Source organism: Acanthochromis polyacanthus, chromosome 1 (assembly GCF_021347895.1).
Source record: "Acanthochromis polyacanthus isolate Apoly-LR-REF ecotype Palm Island chromosome 1, KAUST_Apoly_ChrSc, whole genome shotgun sequence".
NCBI classification, from domain to species: domain Eukaryota; kingdom Metazoa; phylum Chordata; class Actinopteri; family Pomacentridae; genus Acanthochromis; species Acanthochromis polyacanthus.
Window position 1 is genome coordinate 58,838,534 of NC_067113.1, and position 23,396 is coordinate 58,861,929.

Genomic DNA, 23,396 nt, shown 5'->3' on the forward strand with positions numbered 1-23,396 from the left:
CACATTGACTCATAAAGTTTTATAATTTAGGATAAATTTTGGACAATTATGGAGCATTTCGGCCCAGTTTGAATAATTTTAGACACATTTTGAGTGATTTTGGACAAGGTTTGACTAATTTAGGATTTTGGCTTCCAGCTGCAGGATTTTTAACATTCTTTTTTGTTTGGCAGTGTAGAATTTAGTGGATGAAAAATGCAGATACCTCAGATCTGCATCTAGCTACAGTAAATTAGAGCCACTACAATAATTTGATGCTCCTCAGTGTGTCTGCCCGGCTCTAATCTGTAGAACTCGGGTGAAAACGGTTAATAACTCTGAGCTTCGTCGACCTGCGAGTGAAAAGAAACCCAGAAACCCGAGCAGACGGAGGGCCGTGATGAATGAGCGATCGGTCGGCCTGGCAGAGGAGTCGTTTCTCATCGCGGTGCTTTCAGCCCGAAGCTCTCTGAGCTCTGTAACCAAAATCCGGCGTGACAGCGACTCTATAACTCAATCTGCCTCCTCCGTGGAGCTTCTTCCTCCATCGCCGGCCTCCCGCCTCCATCTGTCCTCCGTCACGTCGGATGATGAGCTGTGGCTCAGCGGGAGGTTTCCATCTGCACAGAAACTATGCATCCGTTAATATTCGCTCTGACAGCACAAGACTGCTGCCTGCATCTGTCGCCATGGCAACGCCACCACAACACGTTAAAGAGCTGAGAGGACTCAGCCAGTGGTGTTTTATTTTTCGACATCGTCCTCATTGTGGAGATTTTTTCACCTTAAAAGCCACTTTGCATCCAAATTCTCATCCCTTCTTCTCATCTGGAATGTTTTCAGTGCTGAACAGAATCCCATTTTATTCACAGGAGTGTGCAAGTACGACCCTGCCAGACGGTAAACCAGCCAAATGTTACTATATATGCCTAGAATGGTAGAAGTGGTGCAGAATCATACCAAATTGGTCATGAGTGGGTAAAAAAACCTCCAAAATGACTGACATATGCACAGGAATGCCTTTTGTAGTTGAGGTTAATATAATTTTGTTAGATTAAACTGCCAAAATGACTCAAATGTTGTCCTAAAATTACTAAAAATGTTTTCAGAAGGATTCAAAATGTGTCTAAATTAGACTAAATGCTCCATAATGGTTCTAAATTTGTCCTAAATGACAAAAATATGCCCAAAATGAGTCAAAATTAGTCCATTAATGATTCAAATTTTGTTTGAAATTATTCAAACCTAACCTTAATGGTGCATAACAGTTCAAACTTTGTTCTAAATGCTAAAATATATCCAAGATTAGACAACGTGTCCGAAACCCTGTCCAAAAATGACTCATATATAGTCCAAACTTGCCCCCAAATTGTCCTTGACAATTTTGACATACAAAATGACAATGACAATGACAAACAAAATGTCCACAATGAGTCAAACTTGGTTGAAAATTCCAAAAAATAAATCCAAAATGACTCAAAATCTGCCTAGAATTATCCCAAATCTATGCATTTCAGTGTGATCTTGTGATACATTTTTAGTTAGAACTGCCAAAATCATTCATAAAATGACTCACAAAAGGTCCACAATAGTCCTAAGATTACCCTAATTGATGAAAAAGAAATCTAAAATGAATCCAAAATGATTCGAAATGTGTCTAAAATTATTTGAACCCTGGCCTAAATGGTCCATATTGGTTCAAATTTGACTTAAATGACAATAAAGGTCCGAAAGGAGTCAAAAATTGCCTTAGCGTGACTCACAATTTGACCTTAAATGGCTCACAAGTGGTCCAAAATTATCCCAAATTTGTCATGAATGACAAAAAAAAATCCAAAATGACTCAAACTTGTTGAGTTCTATTATGCATTTTTAGATACAACTGCCAAAATCATTCTGAAAATTACTAAAAAATGGTCCATAATGGTTCAGTGGTTGTTCTTATTGACAAAGGGATATCCAAAATGACTCAAAAATGGTCCAGGATGGTCCAAAGATTGTTCTAACTGGCAAGAAGATGTCCAAAATGACACAAACCCTGGCCTAAATGATTCAAATGCTGTCTAAAAATCATCAATCCTTGGCCTAAATGGTCTATAATGGTACAAAATTTGTTGAAAATGATCAAATATATCCAACAAGAGTGTGCATGTGTCAGAAATTATCTAAATTTGTTCTAAATGAAGCTGAAATTGTTCAGAAAAACACAGAAATGAGTTTTTCCAACATTTTCTGACATTTTGTCACCATTTTAATAAGTGTAATGTTCAAATAATTCGCAAAAACTATGAAAAAAAGTGTAATTTTTGCCAAGGGTCCGATAGAAAGACTGAGTTGGTCGTCAGATATTATTTATTTGAGAGCTGCTCGCTGAACCGACTCTTTAAAAGACCTTTAATCTCCGTATTGCTGCTGGACTGAACGTATCTGTGAGTATGAAGCCCGTTTAGCAGAAATAAAGGAGAGTGTCGGCGGTTCAGTGGTGATGGATGTCGCCCTGTTTTCCAGTGTGACCGCTGCAGTCCCTCGTTAGCGCTCCGCCGAGCCCCGCTAATGGACAAACAATTAACTGGCCCTTAACGATGTTAACGAGGTAATGAGCTCGTTAAGGCGACGGCAGCGACACAGGCACTGTAACCAAGAGGCGAAATTGAAAATCTATAATCTGCTTCTCCGAGAACAAAGCTTGAGAACTGAAAACGTGGCTCGTTAGCGACACGATACGTCCGAGACTGATGAGTCGGCGGTTCTTTGGAGGTTTGTCCTGAAGCTGGTGGGAAAAGAAAAGGTCACGAGATCGGTAAATTAAAGGTTTAGTGCAGGAATGTTGCCAGAAAAAGACAAAAAAAAAAAAAAAAAAACAGGAACCACAACCAACATAAAAAAAAAAAATCTGAAAAATGACAATGAAATATCCAGAAGGAGTCAACATTTAAATGGTGAATGTTCTGTATTTATATAGTGCTTTACTATACCTGAACTGATACCCAAAGCACTTTACATTATACACCACATTCACACACTGATGGTGGAATCTGCCATGCAAGGCACTAACCACGACCCATCAGGAGCAATTAGGGGTTCAGTGTCTTGCTCAGGGACACCTCGACGTGAGCTCTCCAGGCCAGGATCAAACCAGCAACCCTCTGATAACAAGACGGCCACTCTACCCACTGAGCCATGCCACCCCAACATTTGTCCTAAATGACCAAAAACATACAAAATGACTCAAAATTTTCCCTAAAATGACTTAAATGTGTTCAAAATTAATCAAAGTCTCTCCTTAAATGACTCAAAAATGATCCATAATTTGTCGTAAGTAACAAAAGAATTTGTCAAAAACTACTTAATTACCCAAATGGTCCATAATGGTGCACAATGTGTCATAAATAAAAAATTTCAAAGAAGAGTCGACATGTGTCCTAAAAGAAAAGGTGACAAGATCAGTAAATTAAAGGTTTAGTGCTGGAATGTAGCCAGAAAAAGACTCAAAAACATGAACCAAACTAACATTTTAGATTAAACCTTGTGAATAAAAAGTGGATCTGACCTCAGCTTGGTGTTTCTTCCGGATACCAGTGGACCTTGATGAGAATCTGTTCAGTTGAATCCTTCAGGGTTTTATTAGAACAGAACTCTTTTTATGTAGCCTTTTATGAAAGTGTCCTTTTAATTAAAATGCTTCATGGAGAACCGTCTAAACGTCAAGCACCTTTTAGTCGTTCCTTTGCTCCAGCAACATTTTTCCTGACTTTCCAATTTAAAAAAAAAAAAAGAAACCTAATATAAACATTTACAAGGACTTTCCAAGTCTCCCCAGATGTTACCAACACTGGAAAACAAATAGAGGCTGCGCAGAGTATAGAAAATGAACTACTGGAAGATGTTTCACCATGTGGAATGTATCTACCAACATGGAGAATGAAGGGACTTTGATGAATTATTAGTTTGAGGGTTAAATTTAGTTCCATTTCTTGATAGAAACGAAAGAACCGTGGCAATTTTTCAAACAAAACATGTCTTTGAAAGAACTTTTGTGTGTCGTGACAACATAGTATATGATATGAAGTTCATAGTTATTGTTCTTCTTGGAATGTTGGTTGTAAATATGCTCTGCAAAATAGATTTTTGACATCAATAATGAATAATTGACTCATTTGATGCTAATTTTCAAGCAAAACTTTACAAGACTGCATATTATAAAGATGGATTTGTTGGGTTTCTTGGCCTTATGTGATAGCTTATGAAAAAATATCTTCCGTTTTTGGACTATAAGAACCATTAAAGTCCAAAAATCGACCCAAAACTACCACCAGCTAATTACACACGTGGACAAAATTGTTGGTACCCCTCAGTTAAAGAAGGAAAAACCCACAATTCTCACTGAAATCACTTGAAACTCACAAAAGTAACAATAAATAAAAATTTATTGAAAATTAAATAATCAAAATCAGCCATCACTTTTGAATTGTTGATTAACATAATTATTTAAAAAAACAAACTAATGAAATAGGGCTGGACAAAAATGATGGTACCCTTAACTTAATATTTTGTTGCACAACCTTTTGAGGCAATCACTGCAATTAAACGATTTCAGTATTTGTCAATGAGCGTTCTGCAGCTGTCAACAGGTATTTTGGCCCACTCCTCATGAGCAAACAGCTCCAGTTGTCTCAGGTTTGATGGGTGTCTTCTCCAAATGGCATGTTTCAGCTCCTTCCACAGATGTCCAATGGGATTCAGATCTGGGCTCATAGAAGGCCACTTTAGAATAGTCCAACGCTTTTCTCTCAGCCATTCTTGGGTGTTTTTGGCTGTGTGTTTTGGATCGTTGTCCTGTTGGAAGACCCATGACCTGCGACTGAGACCAAGCTTTCTGACACGAGGCAGCACATTTCTCTCCAGAATGCCTTGATAGTCTTCAGATTTCATCGTACCTTGCACACTTTCAAGACACCCTGTGCCAGATGCAGCAAAGCAGCCCCAAAACATTACTGAGCCTCCTCCATGTTTCACCGTAGGGACAGTGTTCTTTTCTTCGTATGCTTGGTTTGTGAATCTATGAACATAGAGTTGATGTGCCTTACCAAAAAGCTCCAGTTTGGTCTCATCTGTCCAAAGGACATTCTCCCAGAAGCTTTGTGGCTTGTCAACATGCATTTTTGCAAATTCCAGTCTGGCTTTTTTATGAGTTTTTTTCAGCAGTGGTGTCCTCCTTGGTCGTCTCCCATGAAGTCCACTTTGGCTCAAACAACGACGAATGGTGCGATCTGACACTGATGTACCTTGGCCTTGGAGTTCACCTTTAATTTCTTTGGAGGTTGCTTTGGGCTCTTTGGATACAATTCCAACGATCCGTCTCTTCAATTTGTCATCAATTTTCCTCTTGTGGCCACGTCCAGGGAGGTTGGCTACTGTCCCGTGGGTCTTGAACTTCTGAATAATATGAGCCACTGTTGTCACAGGAACTTCAAGCTGTTTAGAGATGGTCTTATAGCCTTTGCCTTTAAGATGTTTGTCTATAATTTTTTTTCGGATGTCCTGGGACAATTCTCTCCTTCGCTTTCTGTTGTCCATGTTCAGTGTGGTACACACCTTTTCACCAAACAGCAGGGTGACTACTTGTCTCCCTTTAAATAGGCAGACTGACTGATTATGAGTTTGGAAACACCTGTGATGTCAATTAAATGACACACCTGAGTTAATCATGTCACTCTGGTCAAATAGTTTTCAATCTTTTATAGAGGTACCATCATTTTTGTCCAGGCCTGTTTCATTAGTTTGTTTTTTTTAAATAATTATGTTAATCAACAATTCAAAAGTAATGGCTGTTTTTGATTATTTAATTTTCAATCAATTTTTATTTATTGTTACTTTTGTGAGTTTCAAGTGATTTCAGTGAGAATTGTGGGTTTTTCCTTCTTTAACTGAGGGGTACCAACAATTTTGTCCACGTGTGTAATATCTCCTCTGAGAGTTGTCAGTCTTGACTTAGTGGAGCATGAAGGCTGATTTAAATATCCGTACTATGGAATCTTTCATGTTATTTTAAAAGAAACACAGATTTTAATCTAAAAGATTCAGAAAAAGAACCAGAATGAACCATTGATTTCACTTTTAAGGCTAAACTTTGAAACATTTGCAGACTGCTGCTGCTTAAATGTGAGGGTTTGCTGCATGTAATGGACATAGTTTAAGTAAAATAAACACTAAAGTAACAATGAGAATGTGTGAGATCAAGCCTGTGTTTTTGGAAAATGTCCTTCAGGTGTTTTTCATAGATTTTTTGACACAGATAGTGAATAATTGATTCTTATGTTGCTAATTTTCAAGCAAAATTTCACAAGATTGCATACTTTAAAGACAGATTTGTTGCTCTTCTTGGTCTTGTGTGACAGTTTTGAAAAAAATATCTTCGATTTTTGGACTTTAAAAACCATGTAAGTCCAAAAATTGACCCAGAACCACCACCAGATTATTATTAATTGATTATTAATATTAATTTGAACCAATTTTTTTTCCTTAGAAGGGTTTCCTTCAACCCAAAATCCACCGACCTCTTCCGAACATTGATGTTCTTGATGTACAGTTGCATTAAATATCCATAATATGGGATCTTTAAGTTGAAAGTTATAAAGTGGAACCATAGTGTGATATTGGTGTAATATTTTGAAGGACAATAACAAAAGGTTCATCATTATTGTTCATTTGGAGTTTTTGTTCTCAATATGTTCTGACCCATAAACACCACCAGTTGATTAAAACTTCCTCTGAAAGTTGACGGTCCTCACGTAGGGTTGCATGCTGGTCATAGGTAATATTTTATAAAAAGAATACGTTTGATTTTTGGACTTTAAAAAACGTTATCCTTCTGAGAGTGGTTGCCCTCAACTCAGAACTTGGGCTCTTCTTCCAAACGTAGATGGACTTCACATAAATGTCCACAATATGGGATCTTTAAAGTTAGTCGAAACTTATAAAGTGGAACCTTGGTGTAATATTTGGAAGGATGATAGTTCAAGGTTCATGGTGGCTGTTTTTCTTGGAGTTTTAAATCTAAAAATCTTCTGTAAAGGTCACTTTACGCTCTGTGTAGAACCGGTGTGTATTTATATATATCACTTTGACAGTTGTTGCCGTGACGATGGATCACAAACAAACAGTGAAGCGAAGTGTGATGCATGTTCGTCTGACGGCTGATATGGACCGAGAAAAAACAGATTGATGGCCGGCAGCTGTTGCCATGGCATCTCGGCATCTCGCTTCCCCGCCGCCGGTTCTGTAAACAAGAAGCCGAGCGGACGGATGGATTATGGTAATATGGAGCCCAAGTGCATGATGGGAAAGGAGATGAACGTGGTCGGATAGGAGGCAGATTATGGAAATACGTGGAGTTTAGAGTTTTTCCACGGCTGCTTAAAGACTTACAGAGTCTTATCTCCAACAGATTAACCTTCTGCAGAGGTCCGTCCGTCCGTCCATCAGTCCGTCTGTCTCTGAAAATTGAAGAAAAACCTACAGAAAAGAACATTAAATCCCTTTTAGCTCCTCTGAGTGAGCGCCACTCACTCTGACTGACAGCTCCGACGCAAAGGTCGGCGTCCGTTGTAAATTTCTTTCTTTCTCACTTATCTGCTGCCGAACATCAATAATCGGAGTAAAACCAATAAAACTGATATCGCCTGGCCATGTGTCCTCCAACGCCTCGCCTCGTTAATATTCACGAGCAATGGGTGGGATTGAAGGTCGGAGCAGGAAGCAGGTGAAGCCGCCCCCAAAAAAAACACCATGAATGTTAACGAAGGCGGCCGGTTAATATTCATGAGGCTCTGCTGGCATTTAGAGGCCGAGTTTCTCTTAATTTCCTCCCACTGAGGTTTGTTCAGACTCACACTAAACGGTCACAGCTGAGGGTTAAAGATCAAAACCACATCGGGATCCAGCATCGACTCCACGGCCCAGAATGCACCTGGAAAAAATAGAGAAATGAAAGAGGACATATGGAATACCAAGTGGGTCATAAAAAATGGATTGTTCATTTTCACAAAGTTGAATAAACCTTGAGTCGAGATTTTACCAACAATGGAGGGAAAAATTATGACTTTACATACAATAGATAACTATTTCCTTTTCTCTTTATTCTGTTCACCACCTGTAGAAAGATGTTTCACCATGCTGAATGGTTCTTTAACAACTTGCTCCTCTGTTCACTGTTTCTGAACCATGCTGCATTTATCATTTTATTTATCCATTTATGTTTCATCTTCCTCTCAGTCTAAAAAAATTGTTGTCCAGAACAACTCAAAATTTGTCTGAAAATAACTTGAAACTTGTCCAAAGTAACATAAACTTGTCCAAATCGACTAAAAATCTGAAGTACCAAAAAAAGTCCAAAAAATGCTAAAAATTACTCAAAATTAGATCAACATGAGATTTTTTTTGGTCAGTTTTTGGCCCAGTTTTCAGTCTCTGCTCATCATCTGTAGAAAGATGTTTCTCCATGCTGAATGTATCTCCAACAACTTGCTCCTCTGTTCACTGTTTCTGAGCCATGCTGCTTTTGTTTTTTATTGATTCCAGTAGGTTGGACTGACCTCTCAAGCCACTAAAATTGTTCAAAACTATCTGAAATTTGGCCAAAACAACTCAAAACCTCTAAAATAACTAGAAACTCGTCCAAAGTCATATAAAATTGTCTGAATTGACCAAAAATTGGTCCGAAGCACCAAAGACAAAGTCAAAAATTGCTTTAAACTAGCTAAAAATGACTCAAAACTTGCTCAATGTGAGACGTTTGTGTGTCTCAACAAGCAATTTGAGTCATTTTGGTCATTTTTGGTCTAATTTTCTGCTCATCGGCTGTAGAAAGATGTTTGATTTTCCACTCATTATGGGCAGATTTATGTAATCTTGAACAGTTTTTGAGTAATTTTCAAAAAAAAAGTTTTAACCATTTTGGGGAAATTTTAAGTCATTTTAGATATTTTTAAAATAACTTTGAACAGAATTTCCATTTAGGTCATTTTTTATAAAAACAACAACAACAACAACAACCACATCATGCAGATAAAAGAAGGATAACATGAATTGTCTACGTCACGTTTGTCATTGCACTGGATTCATTATATGATTGTTTACAATGAGCAGATGCAGATTCTGGTGGTGTTTTTGAAGCATGATCCTAACGGATACTTTCACCATCCTCGTCTCTCTCAGGGCGGGCTACCTCCCCCAGGGCATCCCCTTGCAGCTGATTGGCTACCTTCCGGAGGAGACATCCTTCCTGCCGTGGCACGCTGCCAGTCGAGCGCTGTACCAGCTGGACAAGCTGCTGGACCGGACCGACGAGTACCGGCTGTTCAGTGTAAGCCTCCATCCGTCACCTGCTCCATGTTCAGGGTGAATCTGTCACTTAGCAGGAAGCTAACGAAGCCAACGATGTGTTCACAGGACTACGTGCTGAAGCAGGTTGCGTCCCGCTACCATCAGATGGGCTGGCCGACCAACGGACCCGGGGCCGAGGGAAACATCCTGCAGGCGTCTTACCAGACTGAGTAAAAAAAGACATTTATACAGTCCTTTCACAATAAGAGCACACAATCTGGCATGCAGAACATCACGGAATAGACACAAACCTTTAGTTCCTGGGAGGTAATGGAGGCTTTTCATGCTTGAAGCACCTTAAAAACATGTTTGGTTTAAACTTCAGCCAGAAGGCTTACTAGAAAGACCAGAAAGACCAATAATAGAAGATTAAATTGACATTATTTCTGATCATTTTACTATCAAACTGCAACAGGACATGTTTTTTAATGTGAATTTTCAATCCGTTCAGTATGTTTCTTGAGTTTTAGGAGGAAGCACAACAATCTGTAGGTTTTGTTAAGTTTAGATTTCAATTTTATTATGTTTATTTTCTTTTTCCACTTTTTTCAAAATTTTGAATGGTCCTATTGACCTTATTTAAAGTATTATTTATTGCCTTTTGTCAAAATTGTTTTGACAGAAGTCCACTTAAGTTTTTGCCTCATTCATAATCTGAAAATGAGATAGATAGATAGATAGATAGATAGATAGATAGATAGATAGATAGATAGATAGATAGATAGATAGATAGATAGATAGATAGATAGATAGTTAGTTAGTTAGTTAGTTAGTTAGTTAGTTAGTTTGGGGTCACTCAGAAATGCTACAATGTGTTAGCTAATGGTGTTGGAAGGCTAATTGATGATTAGAAAACCCTTGCCCAGTTATGTTAGCGCATGAAGAAAATCGTGAGTTTTCCTGAAAAACATGAAATTGTCTGGGTGACTCCAAACGTTTGAACTGTAGTGTATATCATGAACATGAACCTTTACAAATTCTATACCCACCTTCAGTTCTTGATCTAAAGACACCTCTTGGACGAGAGGTGAAACATCTTCAAGAACCTAAAAAAGAGAAGTTCAGTCTTTTACTGATGCTGCTAGGAAGGTAACTGAGACTATCTGAAAACTGGATTTATGAATGAATGAATGAATGAATGGATGGTTTATTTCGGTTACAAAAATTACAGTAAACAATTTTTTTTCCTTTCCCGCCTTTTCTTCTCTCTCTTTCCTCCTCCCCTACTCCTCTCACAAAAAAAGATGAAAAAGAAAAGAAAAGAAACAAAAAACAAAACCTCCAGAATATACATATATATATATATATATATATATATATATATACAGTATATACATATATATGTATATATATATATATATGTATGTATATATATATATGTATGTATGTATGTATATGTATGTATGTATATACAATAATAGTGTTTTTACAAGTTCTGTAACCGAAAGAGGAATAGGCAGAAGCCGAAGCTTATTTTGCCTATCCTATACAATCCCTAGAATCACCGAGCATTACAGTAATACATGACATAGAAGACACAAAGGATAAAAAAACAAAACAAGATTTTACTCTGCATTAGCCTTCTTAGTCATTTCACATATCAGTTATTTTACATTGTACTCTTTTATTATTTTGCCTTTCAGTGCTTTTTAAAATCTCAACAGAGAATTTCACAGTTTCAAATCCTCACTTTTACATTTACAGTAAATCATGATTTGTCAGTGGATATCTACGATTAGAAACACATGAATGGTAAAACTGATGTCATTTGTCCTGGAAGAACAACAATGTGGAGACCTGAAATGTCCTTTTTCGCTCAGAAAGACTGACTTACAGACGTCTGCATACATGTCCAGGCTAGATGTAACTAAATGTTTAAACAACTTGTTGCATTAAACATATGGTCAGATGATGACTTTAGCTTTTTATGTATTTCGACTAGCCTAGCTATAAAGATGCTAACCAAGCTCCACCTAAGGCGTAAATGTAAAACGTACCAACAACTGGTTTGGTTCTTACATTGTGTTTTGTTAGCTGGCATGCTGTCTGTACTCCAGGAAGCAGCTTTTTTAGCTGCTAGGTGCATGAAGAACCCTGTTTCTACAAAACAGATCTTTGCTAAGTGAAGCTAAGTAAGTCTTCTGCTCTTGTGGTATCCACCCTCGAGACATGAAGTTATTGTTCATCTGATGTTCCTTTAAGTTTCTGATGATAGAATAAAAATATTTCTTTGCTCTGTTTCTGTCTTCAGGGAGCTACAGAGGGAGCTAATCATGTTGGCATGTAGCTTCGGGAACAAACAGTGTCACCGCCAGGCCGTCGCCTACATCTCCGACTGGATCTCCAGCAACAAAAACAGGTACAAGTACACACTAGTACTGTATGTGGTAGTATTTGAACAGCTTTCTGGGCTATCGTTGGTGCTGGAACTCAATAATTCAAAAGACATTAAGTATAAATTAATGGATGTCACATGTGTTGAGGCCTAATTTTAGACCAAAATAAGTCAATTCAAAGGTCCAATTAGACATAACTTTGCTTAGAGTGACACAAACTGATTCAGAGACAAAAAATAGCGAATATTGAATACTCATCTCAGACTTTCATCAACCTACTTCATCAGTTTGCAGAGAAGAGAGGATGTGGGAAAGATGCAATAAAGAAATAACACATTACAGATGATTTCTGAGGACAGAAACACACTACACATGTAGTCAAAAGGTCTGTTGTTAGCTAACATATGCACAGGTGGACTATCAGCTGTTTGAGGCAAAGAAAAACTAATTTCCAGCAGTTCAATTTGACAAAACTGAGATATTTTTGGCATTTTCTGTAGAAGAAACTCATAGAATAATGTGATTTTGAAAACCAGACAGTTATACTGTACAGTGAAACTCTTACTTTGCTGATCCTCCTTAACCAAATGTACACTAATGTAAACTAATGCAATTCCAAATAAGTGAGCAGACTTAAACTGACTCTGTGCATTTGTAAACTTTGGTTTGGATAAAAGTACTATGGCAGTGGCAAGTGATTATCAAGGTAATTTAAGGTATTGTGGTTTTAAGTTGAGACTTGGTTGGCTGGCTGGCTGACTTGTTGGTTGGTCGGTTGGTCGGCTGGTTGTGACTGAGAGACCTGCAGATTTTTCAAAAACACAATATTTCTTTTAAACTCACCTTCAGATTTTTGAGTTTAGAGAGTTCAGCATCATATATCAAACAATGTGTTGGAAGAAGCCGTGGAGAGAAAGCATTTGTTTCCTTAATTTTTATGACAAAATTGAGAATTTAGGGCACTGATACCACCTTCTGTACATAAAAATGGATGACAACTTTGTGACGTTAGCCACAGGTTTCCTGCAGAGTGGACTGGAGGCTCAGTATGGTGGTTCAAACCCTCCAAAATGTCAAGAGATCTGTCCAAAATGTATGACCACATGGACTTTCTGCACCGCAAGCGTTCCAACTGAGCATGTACCAAAAACTCAAATGCAGCTTTCAAAGGTTAATTGTTCTGAAGACAGATTGGCGTTCATCCACAATTATATATTGTGATATTCTAAGGGGATTGACTCATTTTTGGAGGAGTCTCTACTGGACGTTTGAGGAACTGCAATTTCTAGCACTTTCGCTTCATTTTTCTGACTGAAACCTGATTAAAAAGGCCAAATATCAAAATGTAGGAACAAATGTGTGGATGTTCTGAGGTAGAAGACAAAAACATCAAATCTGATCTATTATTGTATAGCCGCTGCTGCCTCTCAGCACCAGTCTGTTGGTTTCATTCCACTTCCTACTTTCTTCTTCATTGGGTCACTTATGAAAGTAAAAATCCTCTCCTGTACTCATCATAAATGAAGAAATCAGCTCTAGAGACCAAAACTATTATTGTACCAGGCTGTAAACATGATCATTTCCGCTATAAAGTTGGACATTTTAACACTGACATCTATGGTGGCTGACTCGTTTTTGTTGACAACATCTAGTGGACAGTTGAGGAACTGCAGTTTTCAGCAATTTAGCTTCATTTGTTCTGGCTGAAACCTCACTAAAAATGTCAAAATCTATGAACAAATATGTGGACGTTCAGAGGCAGAAGACAAAAACATCAAATCTAATGTATTTTTCCATTTTCTAAATTTAAAATGGAGCAAACCAAGCATGGTCCTGCTGTGTTTTCATTCTGCAATGCACCTTCTTCTTTTAAATTTTTAACCTTTAAAGGTGGAAACACACCAGAAGCAGCATGCAGCCAACCTCTGCTGTCTCTCATCATCCATCCACCGGTTTCATTCCCACTTTCTTCTGTCTCCTCTGTCTTGCTGTTTTACCTCCAACTTTTTCTTTTTCCTCTCGTCAAGCTGCTGGCTCGTTCTCCACCTCTGGGCCCTTAACGAGATCCGCAAAATTAGATTTCAAACAGCAAATTAAATAGAAACAGATGCCGGTGTTGTCTACGGGACGGCAGGGAGTCGGCGATAAGATACAAAAAAAGACGCTAAATTAAACAGCGTTTCAGGCACCACCCGGCACAATTTATGAATGGATTTTGGTGTCTAATGTCAGATGCATGAAGTTATTTCTGTTTTCTCCCCATCGCCTGTGTTTTTTTTTTAACAAAGCTTGAGTACATTTTTCCTCCCTCGGCATCAGCACCAGTGTGGCCTTTTTTTTTTTCTATTCTAATTTTGAGAAGCAATACGGAAAAATGCTGGGAAAAGTGGCAGCTAAATCTACATTCATGCAGAATTAATGCATCCAGGGGTGACTTTTTTTTTTTTTTAAATCTTCTCCATTCAGTGATTTCTTAATCCCATCTGCAGATCACATGTATATGATTTTCCTCCTCGTGTCCCGAGTATTAATTACAAACCTGCTTTTTATCACAATGCCTCGGTAATTGAGGTCTCGCCACCGAATCTGACCTCAGTTTCACAATTACATGAAACCTCCGAGACACCTGAGGAAAGACTAAGAAGAGCTGAAGGTCACTTTGCATTTACATACCTTCATGTACATTAATTCTGTAGTTAGAGTTCCTGTGAAATGTGACGAGGGAAGATAAGCTTTTGACACAAATGAAAGCCAGCGTCAAATCACCTGCTGTGTGCCAGGAGATTCTGGCAAACCAGAACAATAATTAAGTCCACAAGTTTTTGTTTTATCTTTGACTCTTCTTTTAGGAGTAGTTTATGTTTGTTTTGATCCTCATTTTGTACTGCTTTTTGACTTTTTATGACTGGTTTCAGACTGTTTCTGAAAGTGGTTTCAGTTTTTGCTCTGAACTTGTTTCAGACTGTATTCTAACTGGTTCTGAACATTCATTTGGACTTGATTTTGGTCTTGGTTTTAGACTTTTTTGGACTGGTTTCGGACCATCTTGGGTGGGTCTTTTTCTTTTTTTTTAACCCCAATAACACCAAACCTACAATCAAGTATGGAGGTTGCAGTATCAAACCTCTGGTTTATCTTTGACTCCTCTGGACAGAATTGGTTCAGTTCAACTCAATTTTTTTTACTTGTTTCTTCATCAGTCCACAGGCTCTTGATGGTTCAAGTCAGGACTTTGGGGAGACCAGTCTAAAACCTTCATTCTAGACTAATTGAACCATTTCTTTACCACGTCTGATGTGTGTTTGGACTCATTGTCTTGTTAAGACATCCAACTGTGTCCAAGATCAACCTTCTGCTGATGGTTTTAGGTTTTCCTGAAGAATGTCGAGACAATCCTCCTTCTTCATTATTCCATTTATTTTGGGTAAAGCTCCAGTTCCACAGAGCATGATACTGCCACCGCCATGCTTGATGGTAGGTTTGGTGTTATTGGGATTTAAAAAAAAGGCCAGGAAAGTCCCAAAGCAGTTCAACAAACAGTCTGAAATCAGTCCAGTAGCACTTCTAGAAAGCCCCAGAGCGCGATACTGCCACCGCCATGCTTGATGGTAGGTTTGATGTTCTTGGAGTTAAAGGCCTCACCTTCTCTCCTTCAAATATATTCCTGCTCAGCTTTTATTTCATCTGACAACAGAACTTTCCTCCAGAAGCACTTTTCTTTGTCCATGTGACATTTCAACAGTGAACCAGAGAAGGTCTGAAAGATAAGTTTTTATCCTCATTAGCAGCTTAGTGCCAGTCCACCACTTCAGGCCCATCCAAAATGACTCAAATGTGTCCAATATTGCTCTAACTTGCACAAACTATCTCAAATTTGTCCGAAATGACTGAAAGTTTGTCCACACTGGGCTGACACTGGTCCAAAAGACTCAAGTTTCGCTAAAAGAACTTAAAATTTGTTTTGTTTTGGAACAAAGTAACTCAAGTTTGTTTAAGGTGACTAAAGATTGTTGAAATTCATCCAATGTCATTCCATACTGAATTGAAACCTGCCCAAAATGACTTAAAATTCAAACTAGAATTGACTATTGTCCAGAATGACTAAAGATTTGTCCAAGAGACTCAAAATTGTCCAAGTTTAATACAGTGATTTTTAATCCCATCTGCAGATCACATGTATGTGATTTTCCTCCTCGTGTCCCGAGTATTAACTACAAATCTGCTTTTTATCACAATGACTCGGTAATTGAGGTCTCGCCACCGAATCAGACCTCAGCTTGAAGATTACATGAAACCTCCGAGACACTTTAAGATTAAGGAGAACTGAAGGTCACTTTGCATTTACGTAATTTCATGTACGTTAATTCTGAGCGCTACAGTTACAGTCCCTGTGAAATGTGAGGAGGGAAGATAAGCCTTTGATACGAATGAACGCCGGCATCACACCTGCGACTTCTGCATTTCAAATCACCTGCCATAAATGCGACTCTGGCAGAAATCCCGTCCAGAACAATCACCACTTAATTACTGCAGAGAGCGGCTAATATTTTTACATCCTCCCAGAATACTAATCGTGCCCCGCTGGGGTTTCATTGTAAATTAACCGTCTAAATGGCTCAAAAAGGATTTTGTTTTTGCATTTATCTTGCTGCGTCTGCAGCCGTGGATGGATTAACCTGGCGGGAGGTTCAGATTCACAAAGAGCCGCTGCGTCCTAATTAACCCCCTGTAGCTTCACTTCAGTGGGAAAAGCTGCAGCGTGCGTTGATTGAAAGAGTATTATGCAATATATAAATCCAATCCTGGACTCATGATATCAGTCTGTTGGCTCGCCAGAAAGAAGGCAGGCTTGATGTTAAAGGCCTCACCTTCTCTCCTCCAAACATATTTCTGCTTTGTTCCATCTGACCACAGAACTTTCTTCCAGAAGACCATTTATTTGTCAGTGTGACAACATTTCAACAGTGCACCAAAGAAGGACTGAAAAATAGATTTTTATTCACATTAGCAGCGTGGCTAGTGTCAGTCCACCACTTGAGTTTTGTCCAAAATGAGTCAAGTTTGTTCAAACTGGAGTAAAATTCATTCAAGACTCAAATTTAGCTTTATTTTTCAAAAATAACCCCCCAAAAATGACTAAACCGACTCAAATTTGTCCTAAGTTACTCAAACTTGTACAAACTGTCTAAATTTGTCCAAAATGACTAAAAGTGTGTCCAAGTTGGGTAGAATATTGTATAGAATGACTCCAGTTTGTGCAATTCCTTAGCTCTATGGGACAAACTTGAGTCATTTTCATTGAATTTCAGGTAATTTGAATATAATTTCAACACAGTTTTGACAATTTGAACCAATTTTGGACCAATTCTGAGTCATTTTGAACAAATTCCAATCCAGTTTGGACTTTTGAGTCATTGTGGAAAAACTTTAGGCCATCATTTGTCCAAACTGGATTGAAATTTCACCAAAATGACCACAAATTCCCAAAAATGACTCAAAATCCGACCAAAGTGACTCAAAATTGTCAAAATTCATCCAATTTCAATCCATACTGAATTGAAATTTGTCCAAAATTACTTTAAACACAACTAAAATTACTCAAAATCCTCCTTAGTGACTCAAAACTGTAAAAATCTACTCAATTTTAATACATACTGAACTGAAACTGAGTTTCAGGTTCACAAAGAGCCACTGCGTCCTACTTAACCCCCCCATAGCTGCACTTCAGTTTGAAAAGCTGCAGCATGTGTTGACTGAAAGAATATTGTGCAACATATGAATCCAATCCTAAACTCATATCAGTCCGTTGGCTCACCAGAAAGAAGAAAAACATCCCAGAAGAGACACTTGATGGATTCCCATGAAGTTGGGTTCAGATGTTCTTGGTTCTCAGGTTGAATGTCAGACTGACATTTGTGCTTTCAGGCCAGATATCTCTTTGACTGTTGAATGGATTCTCGTGACATTTACTGAACACATTTACGTCCCCATGAGGACGAATCGGAGCAACTTTGGTGGTTTTAAAAGAAAGATGCATAGAAGAACATCAATACAGATCTGCAACAGGCTGTAAACCTGATTAAATGATAAAATACAGAATAACATTCACATCCAACTGTTGCCTCAGTCACGCAAATCTAGAACTCAAACTAAATTCCCTATACATATGTAAAAAATATGTCAATCATGTCTGAACTTTCTCCTATTATTTTGAATTTTCTACGATGAAATCAATGAAATGCATGAATCTTTTTCAAAAAATTTAGTTCTTTTCCTAAATTTATTGTACCATACCTACCATAAAGCATGGTGATGGTAGTGTCATACACAATCATACATTGGGTCCTTTATTTGATTTATTAAAGGTTATCTGAAAATGTGACAAAGTCTGCTGGTCAAAAATATACATACAGAAATGCAAATTTTTGTCCACTTTCCCTTCAGTTGGATTCTTTTGGTTTCTGTTTTATGTTTTTTAAAGAAAGATAAATAAAAGAACATCAATATAGATCTGCAACAGGCTGTAAATTTAATTCTCTCATAATAAAATCACATATAGCCACGCAAATCTAGAACTTGAACAAAAGTTTCCATCCAGACTATATGTATCATGACAGTCTTTAGCTTCTATTGACTCCTTCAATTTGAATTTTCTATGATGGATTCAATGAATCTTTGTCACAAAAATGTAGTTCTTTTCCTAAATGTTTTGTACCATACCTACCATCAAGCATGGTGGTGGTAGTATCATGCACAATCATGCATTTTGGTTCTTTATTACATTTATTTAAAGTTTTCTGGACATATGATGAAATCTGATGGGTCAAAAATATACATGCAGAAATGCTGATATTTCTCCATTTTCGGCTCAGTTGAGTTCTTTTTGTTTCCGTCCACAAGTTTCTGGTTTATCATCAACATTATTATCCTCTATATGAAGGAGGATTGAGTCCAAATCAGAAATAAAGTTGGACATATGAGAAAAACTGAAATGAAAGATGCCTTGTTCCAACTGTTGAGTCTGTATTTTAATGTAGCAAATTCAAAATGATAGTTTTTAATATTGCATTGGGCCAAATATCCTACAGGCTCACTCAGAAGTAATCTGATTACTGTGCGATCATGTCGTATCCTGGTTATTGTGGTCAGGAGTCCCCTTTGGTCGATATTCCTGCCTCGCCGAGCCACCGCCTCCTCCGTCTTGTGCTTTAAATGTTTTAACAGTCTGTCGGAGAGATTTCCAGAATCTAGAGTGACGTTCAGACGGTCAGAAAAGCCGACATATGGAAGGACAGACAGAACAGCTGCTGGAGAAGCTTGTTTACTGTCAGAGTCTGATGCAGAGGAAGAATTAAAGGCAGACCGGGATATTTCAAGAGGACGACGAGCTTCAGGACATAAAACATCCTCTACAGACTGTTAAAATACTCACACACACAACGCCGATGTGTTGGTTAATGGATCTGAGCCATCTGGAGGCTTCAGCAGAGTCTTATTATATATTCTGAGCAGAAGACTGCACTTTATGGCTGTTATTCTTATTAGACATAGCAGCTCATCATGTCGTTACAGCACAGTGTTTTGCTGAGGAACCTAGAGGTTCCATGGGAATGGTACTTGGACGCCAGCATTCATCCAAAATGACTCAAAACTCATCTAAAATGACTAAAAACATGTGCGAACTGGATTAAAATTAGTCTAAAATGACTACAAATTCCCCAAATGACTGGAAATATGTCTAGAATGTAGGCCCCCTCGTCCCGGTTCATGGAGCGACTGGCCCCCTTTCTGATCTCGATGGCTTCATTAATCCGTCGTTTGTGATAAAAAGGACACGTCATCACACGTCAGATGACGCTCTGATAAAGACGGCAGATGCTGTCAAAACATGTCATCAAGGTAAAACTTCTTTTCTTACTGAATTGTTGGTTCAAAAGTAATGCTATCTTATAATAACTAACGAAAAAATAGAAATGACAAAAAGAACCTAATCGACTCATTCAATTTCAATCCATACTGAGTTGGAAGTCAATCAACATTGTCCTAAATGGTACAGATTTGTTAAAAGGGACTCAAAATCTGTCCATGTTTTACTGAATGTTGTCAAAAGTGACTAAAGGCTTGTCCAAATTGGATTGAAATTTGTCCAAAAAAAAAATCAAGTTTTTTTTCCCAGAATGACTAAATGTGTCCAAAATGACTCAAGTCATTCAAAATGACTTTGGTTTGTCCAAAATTACTAAAAATTTATCTAAAACCACCATTTCCAATACATAGTGAATCGAAAATTGTTGAGATGAAATGACCTGAAACTCATCAATAGTGACTCATAATTGTCCACAATGACTCAAAATTCTCAAAAAGGACTCGTTTGTCCAAATTTAACTGAAAATTGTCTTAAAAGTCTGTCCAAAATGACACAAAGTTGTCTGAAATGACTGAAAATTGGTCCAAAATTGGTTAAAATTGTCCAAATTGGACTAAAAATTGACTTAATAATGACTTAAAACTCATCCAATTCTACCCTGAATTGAAAAATGTTCAAAAATGACTCGTAATTCATCTAAAATTACTTAAGTTTGTCCAAAAAGACTTGAAATCATTTTAAATGTTCATGTTTTGTATGATAACCTGGTTTTAGTTTAAAAATTTCATGTCTTACATGATAATTAACCTGGTTTGAATTTATTATTCATGTTTTATTTGATAATTAACCTGGTCTTTGTTTAAAAACCTCATATCTTCTATAATAATTAACCTGGTTTTAGTTTCAAAACTTTGTCTTTTATCTGTTAATTATTAAGGTTTTCTGCAGAAATACATCCATATATTTAATAAACACAGTCGATTCTGGCAACTGTCGACTTTAAACCTCAGTCAGCAGGAAGATGGAAGTTAGCCTGTGTGTGTGTGTATGTGTGTGTGTGTGTGTGTTGCCTTTAAGTGGAGCATCTCTAAAATGATTTCCCAGGTCGGTGAATGATGTAATTGTCCCTGCATCACTCACTCTGCACACTTAGACACAAAATACACACTCATATTAAACACACACACACACACACACACACACACACACACACACACACACACACTCGCTCAGTGTATAATTTTGCAGCCAGCTGAGCTTCACTGTATTGTTGATGAAAGTTTTTAGTTTTGGTTTGCTGACAATTTAGGTCAAGTACACACACACACACACGCGCGCACACGCACACGCACACACACACACACACACACACACACATGCGTGTCATAGTGTGAAGGAAATGTTCACCTTTTTGCTTTGCTGATGATTCAGGCCAGTAACCAGCTGGGGCAGAGTGTGTGTCAGTGTGTGTATATGTGTGTGTTTATGTTTCTGTGTGTGTGTTTTCATGTGTGTATTTGTATGTATCAGATACAGGAGTTGTAACTTTGGTGCCTTGAGAACGTTTTGGTTCCACCTGCTCAGTTCTGCGATGAGCCACAGCATTAAAACCAGACGAACTGAATCTGATGAATGCAACACAAAGTTCTGCTTCAGTGACACAAACCTGAAAGTCTGGTCTGGTTGTGGTCCTGTTGCAGCTCTTTGTGGTCATTTTCCATCTCTTTGTGGTCATTTTGCATCTTGTCATTGTTGTTCAGCCTCTCTGTGATTGTTTTGTGGTTTCTGTCTTCATTTTGTGTCTCTTTCTGGTCATTTTTTACCTCTTTGTGGTTGTTTAGTGTCTCTTGTTGGTATTTTTGTGTCATTATTTTTTTTTTACATTTGTTTTGGTTCATTTACCATCTCTTTGTTGTCATTCTTCATATCTTTGTGGCTGTTTTGTGCCTTCTTGTGGTAAACACAAAATTTTGTGTCTTTTTGTGGCTCTTTTCCATCTCTTTCTGGTATTTTTTTTTGCCTCTTTGTGATTGTTTTGATTCTGTTGTTGGTTTTTTGTGACATTTTTTGAGTTGTTTTGCATTTCTTTTGGTTCTCTTACCATCTCTTTGTTATCATTCCATCATTTTGGCGCCATTTTGTGTCTCTTTGTGGTCATTTTCCATTTCTTTGTGATTGTTTTGTGTCTCTTGTTGGTATTTTTGTGTCATTTCTTTTTCATTTTGCATTTCTTTTGGATAATTTACCATCTCTTTGATGTCATTTTCATTCTTTTTGGGGTTCTTTTGCATCTTTTTGAACTGTTGTTTTGTGTGTCTTTCTCTTTATTTGTGTTTGTTTTTATTTTGAATGTCTTCGTGGTTGTTTTGCATTTTAGTGGTTGTTTTGATCTGTTTGTTTGTATTTTTGTTTTAGTTTTTATTTGTTTTGCATATCTTTTGGTTCATTTACCATCTCGTTGTTGTCATTTGTCATCTTTTTGTGGTAATTTTGCATCTCTTGTTGCTTCTTTTGCATCTCTTTGTGGTTGCTTAGTGTTTGTTAATATTTTGCGTCTTTTTGTAGCTCTTTTGCATCGCTTGATGGCCATCTTGTGTAGCTTTCTGGTCATTTTTCCCGCTTTGCGGTTGTTTTGTGTCTCTTGTTGATATTTTGTGTCATTTTTTGGTTATTTTGCATGTCTTTTGGTTCATTTGCCATCTTTTTGTTGTCATTTTCCATCATTTTGTTTCCATTTGCATCTCAGTCGTCATTTAGTGTCTCTTGCTGCTTGTTGTGCATCTCCTTGTGGTTTTTTGTGCATTTTTGTGGTTGTTTTCCATCTCTTTCTGGTAAGTTTTTGCCTCTTTGTGGCTTTTTTGTATCCGTTGTTTTTTGTGTGTCACTTTTGGGAGATTTTGTGTCATTTTGGGGGGTTTTGCATTTCATTTTGTTCATTTGCCAACTCCTTGTTGTCATTTCCATCATTTATTTTGTTGTAATGTTCCATCTTTTTGTGGCTCTTTTGGGTCTCTTGTTGGTAGATTTGTGTCATTTGTTTTTATTTATTTTACATTTCTTTTGGTTAATTTACTATCTCTTTGTGGTCATTTTGCATCTTTTGTGGTTCTTTTGCATCCCTTGTTGGCTTTTTTGTGCCTCTTTGTCTTTATTTCTGTTTGTCTTTTTGTTTATTTTGCATCTGTTTGTGGTTGTTTTGCATTTTAGTGGCTGTTTAGCATCTGTTGTTGTTTTTTGTGTCACTTTTTGGTTATTTTGCATATCTTTTGGTTTGTTTACCATCTCTTTGTTGTCATTTTCCACCTTTTTGTGGTTGCTTTGTGTCTCTTTTTTTGCCATTTTATATCTACATCTTAAAAGATTCTATTTGCTTGTTGGCCTTTTGTGTGCTTCTGCGATCATTTTGCATCTCTGTAGGCATTTCTTTAACTTTTTGTGGTTGTTTTGCGTCTAACATTGGTATTTATGTGTTATTTTTGGATTATTTTGCATTTCTCTCACTTCATTTACCATCTCTTTGTTGTCATTTTCCATTTCTTTGTGATTGTTTTGTGTTTGTTGTCATTTTGCATGTCTTGTTGGTCATTCTGTGTCTCTTTTTGGTCATTTTGCAACTCTTTGCTGTTATTTTGGCCATTTTGCAGAAGAGACGGGACCTAAAACTGAACATTTAACACAGTGGCTGAGAATAGGTCCTGCAGAAACATATAGTATGAAAAAACTCAGTGTTTCTGAACATTAAATACCAAAAATTCAACTATTAACTTGTAAATGTGCAGAATGTGGGCTCAGAAAATCCCATAAATGTCGGGAAAAAATAAAACAAAGAC

General features: G+C 37.5%; 1 protein-coding gene across 1 annotated transcript in view; it reads left to right on the plus strand.

The window, feature by feature from the left end:
* The window catches only part of LOC110959952 (thyrotropin-releasing hormone-degrading ectoenzyme), a 284,810-nt gene that overhangs the window by 245,051 nt on the left and 16,363 nt on the right, over positions 1 to 23,396 (plus strand). The window contains exons 14-16 of the mRNA XM_051949719.1: positions 9,196 to 9,343; positions 9,430 to 9,533; positions 11,615 to 11,722. Of these exons, the coding sequence (XP_051805679.1) occupies positions 9,196 to 9,343; positions 9,430 to 9,533; positions 11,615 to 11,722 (360 nt within the window). The remainder of the gene's footprint in view (positions 1 to 9,195; positions 9,344 to 9,429; positions 9,534 to 11,614; positions 11,723 to 23,396) is intronic.